The sequence below is a fragment of the Brachyistius frenatus genome, unplaced genomic scaffold, assembly GCF_029030835.1.
Source record: "Brachyistius frenatus isolate BFR_SWC_R1_liver_20210118 unplaced genomic scaffold, ASM2903083v1 Contig_137, whole genome shotgun sequence".
NCBI classification, from domain to species: Eukaryota; Metazoa; Chordata; class Actinopteri; family Embiotocidae; genus Brachyistius; species Brachyistius frenatus.
The window spans coordinates 154030-164564 of NW_027210736.1; the positions used below are offsets into that span (position 1 = coordinate 154030).

At 43.8% G+C, this 10535-nt stretch overlaps 2 protein-coding genes and 1 long non-coding RNA gene across 3 annotated transcripts in view; 2 read left to right on the plus strand and 1 right to left on the minus strand.

Moving 5' to 3' along the window:
* LOC138630626 (uncharacterized) overlaps window positions 1-10535 on the minus strand; it is a 203408-nt gene that overhangs the window by 7275 nt on the left and 185598 nt on the right. The gene's annotated exons all lie outside the window — the stretch shown is intronic.
* LOC138630561 (G-protein-signaling modulator 1) lies at window positions 85-3231 on the plus strand. Its single transcript, XM_069714990.1, has 5 exons — window positions 85-504; window positions 864-1221; window positions 1641-1833; window positions 2017-2272; window positions 2373-3231. The coding sequence occupies exons 2-4, from the start codon at window positions 877-879 to the stop codon at window positions 2256-2258; spliced, it is 780 nt and encodes a 259-aa protein (XP_069571091.1). The 5' UTR covers window positions 85-504; window positions 864-876; the 3' UTR covers window positions 2259-2272; window positions 2373-3231.
* Window positions 4051-10525, plus strand: dnase2 (deoxyribonuclease II, lysosomal). The gene is given in 8 exon segments (XM_069715076.1): window positions 4051-4103; window positions 5016-5113; window positions 5301-5472; window positions 5933-6038; window positions 6824-6988; window positions 8705-8923; window positions 9002-9210; window positions 9212-10525. Coding segments are annotated over 7 exon segments (1140 nt in total). The 5' UTR covers window positions 4051-4103; the 3' UTR covers window positions 9383-10525.

The following is a 10535-nucleotide window of genomic DNA, read 5'->3' on the forward strand; positions in this document are numbered from 1 at the left end:
CGAGCCTGTTTCAACACGTCGGCTCTTCACCGAGCGAGGAGCCGCTTAAAAAAAACAACCACACAAAACATTTATATTTATATATTTACAAAAACAACGTGATGATTGTTTTTTGTTTTACCGGCACCGTGACCGCGGATTAACCGCGCAGGTGCGCGACTTCTGCCTCCGACGGCCACGTTTCATCGCGCCGGGCCGACCGGTCGGATGCGGGCCGGTGAACGGGGGGTGGGCTGCGGGTAAGAGGAACAGGAAGAGAGGAGGCGAGAGGGAAAGGTAACAGGCGGGCGGCTCGTCACGTCGGCATGTGAAACTCTCCACGGCAGACGGCTTTTTTTTTTTCTTCCGTCCTTTATGAACACATGAAGAACAGTTGACGAGCTAAAAAAAAAACAAAGAAAACTCAAAAAGAAAAACCCTAAAATGCCGCGCTCGTTTTACGGGCACGACAAGAGATGGATGTTTTGAGGATATACGAGTCCGAAAGATAAACAAAGAAACACGGTAAGGAGGAAATGACTGGATTTACATGTTTTACGGTGTATTTGTCTACAAGAATTACAGTAAAACTTTGACAGAAGTCGTCGCACATCTTTGTTGTCCTCCAGTTTACAGGAACGTAAGAAGGATTTTCTGCGTAAACATCTGCAGTCAAACATGTCACAACCTGCATAACTGGTCGGTCATAGTTTCTGTCCAAGTTAAAAACAAACACAGCTTCTCCGTACAGAAGTGTTGTTTTTTAAATTATAAACACGTTTAATATGAATAACTTCAGTTTAGAAGTTATTAAGATAAAAAAAAACAAAAAAACCCCGGTGGACCTGAGATCTCTGACCTTTAACCCCTCTGCGTGTCCTCAGTCAGAAAGATTTAATGGACCTCAGGGCAGAGGTTACCGTGGAGATGGCCGAAGAGGAGCTGCTGGAGCTCCTCATCATCACCGAGGGCGCAGACTTAACAACCGAGGGCCTCGATGAAAAGGAAGAGCAGCACGTAAATATGTCCTTCCAGGAGAGACAACAGAGCGGCACGGAGGACGCGAGAGGGAAGGACGCGGGCGATGGACAGGACGGACATAAAGGGACGGTTATTAAAGGAAAACCTGAGAATCCCAGCAGCATGGAGGGGGGAAACGGCCCACAAAACGAGCCTCAGGTGGACCTAAAGAGGTTGAATTCCTCCGATGGGGGACCGGACCGAGAAGAGGATCCAAAAAAGGTCAGTCAACTTCACTTCAGCAGAAAAAAAGAACAGTGGAAAAACAGCAGGGAGCATTTTTTATTACCACAGAGGATGTAGGAGTACGCAGGAGTACGCAGGAGTACGTAGGAGTACGCAGGAGTACGCAGGAGTACGCAGGAGTACGCAGGAGTACGTAGGAGTACGCAGGAGTACGTAGGAGTACGCAGGAGTACGTAGGAGTACGTAGGAGTACGTAGGAGTACGCAGGAGTACGTAGGAGTACGTAGGAGTACGCAGGAGTACGTAGGAGTACGCAGGAGTACGTAGGAGTACGCAGGAGTACGTAGGAGTCGCGTGAACTACTCTTTTTGTTTTTTTGCTGTGCCAACAAACCGGTCTGTGTCACTCACTCACTTAAAAATAACCCTTTCCGCTCCCCCCTTCATCGTTCCCAGGCTCACCGGTTAACCCCGGACTTCCCGGACTTCCCGGACTTCCCGGACTTCCCGGACGCGCTGTACGAGCTGCTCTGCAGCCTGCAGGAGGGCCGGCGGCTCAACGACCAGCGCTGCTCCTTCCGGCTGGAGACGGGCATCGGCCGGAGGAGGTGCCACTCGGAGCCCAACACCAACAAGCCGGCCAACAGAGGTGCTTTTAAATAACAGTTGCCTCCCGCCCCCCCCCCCCCCCTCTCTTTCCTCCGCCTCCCCCCATGCTGAGTCACGAAACTCACCCATCCTCCATGACTCAGGAACATTTTGATGTTTCCATGTCTTCTCCTCCTCCGACCGCACGTTAACCAAAACTCTCTGGTGTTTTGTTCCTCCCCAGTCGTTTTCTCCTCCATGACCTCGCTGCAGAAGGAGGAGTTCTTCGAGCTGGTGGCCACCACACAGGCCCGCCGGCTGGACGACCAGAGGGCGCAGCTCGAGAGGTGTCCGCCGCCCAAAGCCAAAGGCAGAACTTTCCGCGGCAGCATCAAGCAGCTCTCCTTCGCCAGGAAGCCGTCTCCGTCTCTGTCCATCCGTCTCCGTCTCCGTCTCCGGCGCCCAAACAGGATCTGTACGATATGATTCTCACCACGCAAGTAAGCAAAAACCCCTTTGAACGTTAAGATACTTTTTGTTGTTGTGTCTACTTCAGTGACCCCCCCCCCCCCTCCTCCTCCCCCCTCCTCCCCCCCACAGGCCCAGGGCCGACTGGAGGACCAGCGCAGCCGGGCTCCCGGTCCCATGGACGACGAGGACTTCTTCTCGCTGCTCCTCAGGGTTCAGGGCGGCCGCATGGAGGAGCAGAGGACTGAACTACCGGGCATGCTGCAAACCTGAGACCACAATTTTGTTGTTGTTGTTGTTGCTTTTTGTCGTCCCCGACGATGCTTCGTTGCAGAGAGCCGTCGTCCCTCCTGATCGTGTTGCTCAAAAGATTGTAGCAAAAAAAAGAAAAGAAAAAAAAAGAGAAGTTTGAGCAACAGCTTTTTAATGCAACTGATGAGAAGTTGACTTCTGGTGAAGACCTTCTTCTCCTTCCCCAGTTCATGAGATCAGTACTTATGCTTTCTTGTTAGAAAATAAATCTTCCATTTTGAAGAATGTTTGCGTGGTTGCTGTGTGGAGGAGTCAGTCTACTGTTCTCTGTTCTCCTTATTTGTCCAGTAGAGGTGATTGAAAGCAGGCAGCCGCGCCGGTGAGGAGATTCGAGCTCCGAATAACTCGACTGTATTACCAATAAATCTCCTCCAAAATAAACCAAATGTGCGTTTGGGCCACCTGCGTTTATCAGTTTGTGCAACAACACATACTTCTTCTGTTCTTCTGTCTGCAGCCGCAGAAGTTTCAACAGCAACACCAGCCAGGATGTGTAAAAAAAACCCTGTTATGTCATTTACATGCTCGTTCACCTTCCTGAAAATTCATCTTTCTAAAACCACACGAATCGAAAACCTTGACGAAGCAACAGATGAGCTTTTGGTGTCCCGTTTTGAGGACAAATGAGGCAAAGATAAACGTTGTTCATTTTTTACAGAATAAATGGACTGAAAGCCGGCGTTATCTCAAACTTCCTGAATTTCGGTGTACATGGGACTTTTTTTCACATCACTCACAAAGGGACACAGAAAGCACTCATTCACCAGCATTATGTACACATGGAGTATTTGAATAATACAAACTATTAATAGAAGATTTTTTTTTTCCTTAGAACTGGTGGCTAAATAACAAGTTTATTTTTTGTGAATCTAGTTAAAAAAAACAACTTAATATGTTTGTTTATAATGAATAACATGAATAAGTTGACTCAAACGTTACGTAAACACGGCAGTAACTATAAAGTTAAACGTCATAATGATATTTGCTGCTCATTACAACTCACGATCACGTGTCTACCAGGTTAAATATGATTTAAAAAATGCTGCGATAATCGTGGAAACTTGTCCCGTCAGAGGAGAGCTTTGTGAGGAAGTCCTCGGTCTGCGTGAGGGAGGTTAGAGGTGACTGGAGGATCGTTTGTCACTTCCTCAAACAGGAGAGTGATGTGTGGCAGCAACACTGACCAACAAACTGGGCTGGAGGGGGGCGCGGGGGTGTGGAGGACGTGACGAAAATGAAACCACACTTCTCATGTTAGCAATAGTTGTGAAAGAGTCAAACAGAAAGAAACAACAGATTCAAGTTCCACTTTAACGTGGAAAGTGTCCAGTACATGTTTACCTCAGGGTTCGGCCGACATGCCGGATCAGTGTGTTCCCCTCGGGCAGATTACAGCCCACTTGTCTTATGAATGTCAATATATATATATTCAATTATTATTCATATTTATTTTTTTTAGGAGAGTTTTCTTTTTTGTTTTTCTTTCTCAAACAGGAGTTCAGTGATGAAAGAAGAACTCAGATCCTTTATCGAAGTTGCGTTTACAAGAAGGTGACTTATTTTAAGCAGTTCATGAAATAAGTCATTTCTACATTTACCTGAGGTCTCCTAACTTCACTTTTACAGTCAGGACTTTATATGATTTACATGTTTATTTTAAATCTACGTAGCAACGCAACCCCACCTGCACGTGACGTCATCGACTACGCACTGAAAACCCAGGACTTTTCGAGAAGGATAAGACGGAAGCAGGAAGTTTGTCTGAGTATTCAAACAGAACTTAACGGTATCCCTTAAACCCGAAAAAAATACTTCACACTTATTTTATTGTATTTAAAATGGTTTATTCGTCGTTTTCATTTGTAATTATTATTATTATTATTATTTTTTTGGTCTTAGATAACAGTTGCAGCTGCAGGTTGTCTTTTCGCGCGTCGCATTACGTCACTGTCTCATCCGGGTGTTTTCTTGCAGAAACCAAAATAAGGATGTAGGTTAAGGCGACATTTCGGTGCAGCAATAGTTCCTATAAAGGACAGAATAAAAATCTACCGAGGACGTAGATGAGGACCAACGCGCTCAGTCAGAGGTACGTACACGAGATTAAAATGAAACTCGTGACTTTTCCATTGTTGGCTGGCTCCAACAGTTTTAACTCCTAACAAACCCAACAGCGTCGTTTCTATCGTGGAGTTCAGTTTCAGCTGAAGTTTCAACAGTTCGGTTTGTTTTCTGATGTTTTGAAGTGTTCTTTCTGTTTTTATTGACATCTTTGTCACCGAAAAGTTTAGTTTCATTCATTGTTTTGAGATGTCACGTGATGCTGCTCCGGAAACCTGCTGTTTAAAACGGAAAACAAATGGCACACATCATTGTAGTAATGATGCACGTTTTCCTTTTACGCTTTTTGATTCACTAATTCAAGTATTAATAAAAGCCTTTCTCTTGATTTTTTTTTTTTAGATGCTTCTGTTCTTTTCCCTGCTGATCCTCTGGGTGCCACTAGGGGGCGACACATCACCAATCAGCTGCTACAACGACCAGGGAGATGCTGTTGATTGGTAATTCATTCATAAAATATCCTGCACAATGCAAGCTTTAAATTTTTTTTATTTTTTTTTACAAATATCATTTTTGGGTTTGTTTTTAACTTTATATAGAAAGTCCTGGAAAACAGAAGCAGTTTAATAACCTCAACCGTTAAACATGTGTCACCGACGTCTTCCTCTGTGTCTTTCTGTGAGTTAGGTTTTATATGTACAAGCTGCCCAAAGAACACGGCAAAAAATCCTCCAAAGCGGGCGAGATGTATTTACTGCTGGACAAAGGGAGCAAAGGATGGACGGCTGGGAATGGGACGGTGAACGACACCACGGGAGCTCTGGGCAGGACGGTCGGACGGCTGTACTCTCAAGGAAAGGTGGACATCCGTCAGGTGTCTTTAAAAGTGGAAATAAACTCTTTAAGATTTAGCTTGTCTGAGAGATTTCCATCTTTTTTTTTCAAAGTGAAAGTCAGCTGTCTAGATGTGATTGTCGTACAGTTTTCAGTTCCTTATCATTAATATACAGTTCCTTATTATTCATATTTTTGGATCGTGTAAAATAACCCATTCAGACATCAGCTGAATCTAAATTTCTTTCTGCCTGCTTCTGCTTTTTCTACGCAGTCATAAGACTAAATACCTAACAAGCAATTTTTTTTTTCAAATGACACTTCTCTGCTGTGAATAAGAAACTCCGAACGAGACGTGAAAATCTGTCCGTCAGAAACTTAATGTTCAATTTGAAATGAAGTGTGAATGCTGCTTTTTTTGTCTTTTTTTTGGTTTCTTTTGTACCATTAATGAATAAAGAAAAAAACAACCTTTGTCCTTGTAGCAGAGCGCTGAGGTCGCCTACATCCTTTACAACGACCAGAAGCCAGCGGACGAGTTTGGTGACAGATTGGGTGATGACAGTGGAAACAGTGGGGGGCACACGAAAGGTGAGAAGTCCGGCCGTCCTGCAGCAACGACGGCCTGCAAAACATTATGACTTCATATGCAAGAATCTGCAACTAGGAGCCAGTGCATCGTGTGCATATGTCACAATACGGAGTCAAATTAACGCTTCCTTTTTCAGGACTTAGGAGGTTTTCAGGATGAGGGAGCGATGCAGGGAACTAACTGAAGAACTGAACGGCAGAAGGAACAAAAATGTGACGACAAAATAAAACAACTGCAAAAAAAATAGAAGTGTTGAACTGCAAAAGAGTCTAAAGAAAGAAAAAAAACATTTAGTCAGAGATGTGGTAGGTTGAAAACAGCTCAATATGTGTTTGAAGGAAAAACAATTTACTGCAAGAAATAATCCAGAAGTTTTGTGAAATGAGAGAAATAAGAAACAAAGTCAGTGATCTGATGTAAAAAAAAAAAAATCAATGTATTTCTGATTGTGTTGAGTTTATGGAAAAAAGTAATGAACAGTAGTAAATCAAATGTGGACAAACATACATGTGTCATCAGAATGAATTGAGAAGATGGTGTGAAATCTGTCTGATATCAAACTGTCGATGTTTTGTCTTTTATCACAAATTGTTTGTTTAATTATTTACACACTGACTCTGTTTCAGTTAGAAGAGTTTTTGTCCATTTAAGCAGATTAACAGCCATTTAAATGTCTTTTGATGTGCAGAAGTTCTTCAGTTTCGATCTGAACCTCCACATGAACCATCCGGATAGAAAAACCTAAATGTTTTACGGTAACTATCTTAACATTTCTGCTCCTCAGGTGTCGTGCTGCTGGATAAAAAACAGGGCTTCTGGTTGGTCCACAGCACGCCTCACTTCCCCCCCGTGCGACAGGCCGGACAGTTTTCTTACCCCGACAGCGGCGTGAACAACGGGCAGAACTTCATCTGCGTTACGTTCCCGCTCGAGCGCTTCCAGACCATCGGTAAGACCGGAGACGCTTCTCAGAAAATAAGCATTCAGTTAACGAGGACGTTTAAATGGAGGATGGTGTAAGACTGCAGTTAGAGTGTGAGAGCTGGGAGGAGAGGGACCAGACGGTTAACGAAGATTCATATTGTGTTTTGTCTTTTATTATATTATTTTATTATAATATTTTGTTGTTTATTTTTTAACTTCCTATTTATATTCTTGGAAAATTTGGTCATTTAAAAAAAATTCCAGCTGTTTCAGCCTTTTTTTTTTTTTAATTTTTTTACCAACGTCTATAACATCATAAATAAGAAGCAGTTATGTTGATTTTGCATTTCCAGTATTTTTTTTGCCTTTAAAAAAATTTCATTGAAGCCAATCATTTGTATACAGCATGTTTATAAAACCTGAAATGACAGAGTTGTTTTTTAAAGGTTATTTCAAATACTTTTCCATTCTGACTAAAATACCATCACTTTTAATGAAAGAATAAATATTAGTATTTTTTTTTTTTGCTCAGAATATTTTCAAGTCTTTTTAAGCTTATTAAACCTCCAGTTGTGTGTCAGTGTTAGGTGTTTATTGTTTTCATTATTTGTTCGAGGGGCTGTTTAATTTTTGTCTCGTCGTCTGCGCGTACTTAATAATCCAGTCAGGTATCGACACAACAACAACAATCCTTCACCAAGTTAATCAGGTGTCATCACCGTGTCACCCCGCTGCCTCGGCAGTTCCCTGGCAGACCCAGCGGTTGGCATGGCACCGTTGCCATGGCAGTGCCTGGGGTGATGCAATGAGACGGAGGCATGTAACCATAGAGATACCGGCCGCTCGCACTGCGGCAGGAAATTCGCTTCGTCAGATCCATCGTGTCTCCGGCCGAGGTGTCGAGTGTGCGACGGTGTCCGGATCGACGGCGATGAGCGTTTTGACGGCGGCCCGGTTACGTCTCATTTTAGAACAAATGTGCATATATTTGCATATTAATGAGGGAAAACTGATAAAACTACAAATCCCATTACGTGAAAATCAGAACGTCGTCAGAAATATTTATTTAGCCTACTTCCTGTTTTGAGTTTATAGAGTTAAACAATAAAGAAATGAATCAAAATGTCAGAAAATTAATTGTCAGCAATTTTAATGGTTGATATGAAGTGTAATACACCCGTCGGTCCACTAGAGGACTCAGTGTCAAGTTTTAGTCGTCAAAAAACACGTGGTTAGCTTCAGGAAAATATCAGTTTGAGTTCAAATACATTATTTTGCGTAAGTAATAGCGTTGAGTTACGTAACGTCCATTACGCTAGCTAAAAAACATCTCGTTAAGAAGTAGATTACTTACGTTACTTAAAAGAAATCGACGTGACCTTCTTGAATCCTGGTTTCCTGCTGAGCTGAGCGTTCCTGGCGGGAACGTCATTATGTTTTTAAAGCATTTGCTCACGAACTGAAGTAGTTGAGAAATCGACAGCGGAAAAGATGTAAAGAACAACAAGAAGGAAATCGTGACCTGCAGGAGATGCTGATTAACAAAAAGGTCCAAAAAAAAAAAAGGAAGAGAAGAAATGACTTTAAAGATAAATATGTCGAATTTTCTCATTGTAAAGTCCTTAAACTGTGTTTCTAGTTAAATGATCGGTTAGTGTTCTTCACACACCTGAACTCACCGAGAGATTCACAGCAGCAGCGTTTTATCCTGAACATCCAATTTGTTTATTTTCCGCCTCAGGAGAGCAGCTGCAGATCAACCAGCCCAGCGTGTACGACTGCGACGTCCCGGACTCCCTGGCGTCGCTGGCGCCAGCGCTGGCCGCCGTCTGTAAGAGGAAACATCTGTCCGGTGAAATGTCTCCGCACGTCAAAGCCGCGTCCAACCGCAGCGTGACTCTGACCTCCAAGGACGGCACCGACTTCATCAGCTTCGCCAAAGGAGCCTCTTTCAACAACGGTACGACAACAGTTCTGTTCTCGGCTTGACCTCTGACCTCAAACCACGTCCTCACACCGTCCTTTTTGCTTCCATCAGACCTGTACCACTCGTGGGTGGCCCCGACCCTCCAGTCAGACCTCCTGGTCCAGTTCTGGATCCGCTCCAGAGGCGTGCTCCCCTCCGACTGCTCGCTGGGCTGGAAGGTGCTGGACGTCACGCTGATCAACCCGGGCCAGACGTTCACCTTCAAGACCAGCCAGGACCACTCCAAGTGGGCGGTCAGCCCCGCGGCGGCCGGAGGAGGAGGAGGAGGAGGAGGAGGAGGGGTGGGTGTGTGTCGGGGACATCAACCGGAACGAGGCGGAGATGAAGCGGGGCGGAGGAACGGTGTGTCTGCGGGACGCGGCGGTGTGGAAGGCGTACCGGACGGCAGCGCTGCAGTGTGAGGCGTGTGGAGGAGGAACCGGCAACTGTTGACGCCCTGCAGAGGTCACGGGGGTCAACTGGACCGGAGAACCGGGCCATAATGGGGTGAAATAATATCAGGCTGATGTTTTTTTTTATCTGAAATGTTTGGTACGGCATTCGTTTATACAGTATTTCTTTTAACGTCTGGTGAGCTACATTTTACATTTTCCATGTTTAGCACTTAAAAAAACATGGTTGGGGTTAGAAAACTAAAAAAAACAACTCAAGAAAAATATTGTCACCTCCTGGATTCGAACCCCTGACCTACCGCACGGCAGTCTCTGATTTCTGATACTACTGAAAAATTGTACTACGGATTTTACTTTTACACGTGTGTACGTTTCACGCTTGCAAGACGTGAAACTGTCACGCCTAGAGAAGCCAAAGCGTGTCTATTTCACGCTCTGCAGCGATACCGGGTTTTAAAATGACAGAAAAACGGATTTTTTTTTCAGTTGCAGTCGTGCAGTTCGGTGTTTTACCAGGAAATTCATTCAACACGTTAAATGTTACATTTTGTTGAATAAAACTGAATCGAAGCAGAAACTTTTGGATCTTGTTGAACCACAAGAAGCTGAACATGTATTTCTTGCAGTCATCCCGGGTCGCCTCTTTAAAACTTAGAGCACACAGAGGAGAGCTGGAGGAGGACGAGCGGTCACCGGGCGCACGGTGTTCATTTTTGAAAAGAAATACACAAAAAAACTCAAATATGCCACTTTAACAAGAAAAGTGTTGGTAGGAGTGAGTTCACGACGACCGGCTTCTGACGAGTGCTGCTTCACTGACGATGACTTTTTCTGGTGAAGTCAAACTGAGCTGGTTTTGTTCTCGGGGAGAGCGTCGAGCTTTTTCGGGTTGAAAATGTACGAAGATGTGTTTATTTTTAAATCAAATTTATATACATTTATATGAAAAAAAAGCATTTAGCGCATGCAAATTGTACTGATGAACTGCAGACACTGGCTAGATTATGGTGTGATTTAATAAATTCTATTTGTTTTTTATTAAATGGGTTTTTAATGTGATTTTCTCGCATATTTGTATTTTTTTCATTTAAATCTTTAATTTTCTCACTACAAACAGACCTTCACTTTGCTTGACGATAAAGATGCTGGCTGTCATAAATCTGAATAAAAAGAATAAAACAGGTGTATTTGTT

Coding starts and splice junctions, on each gene's coding strand:
- LOC138630561 (XM_069714990.1), top strand. CDS start 877: ATGGACCTCAGGGCAGAGGTTACCGTGGAGATGGCCGAAGAGGAGCTG. Junction 1,222..1,640: donor GAGAAGAGGATCCAAAAAAG/GTCAGTCAACTT, acceptor CATCGTTCCCAG/GCTCACCGGTTAACCCCGGA. Junction 1,834..2,016: donor CAACAAGCCGGCCAACAGAG/GTGCTTTTAAAT, acceptor GTTCCTCCCCAG/TCGTTTTCTCCTCCATGACC.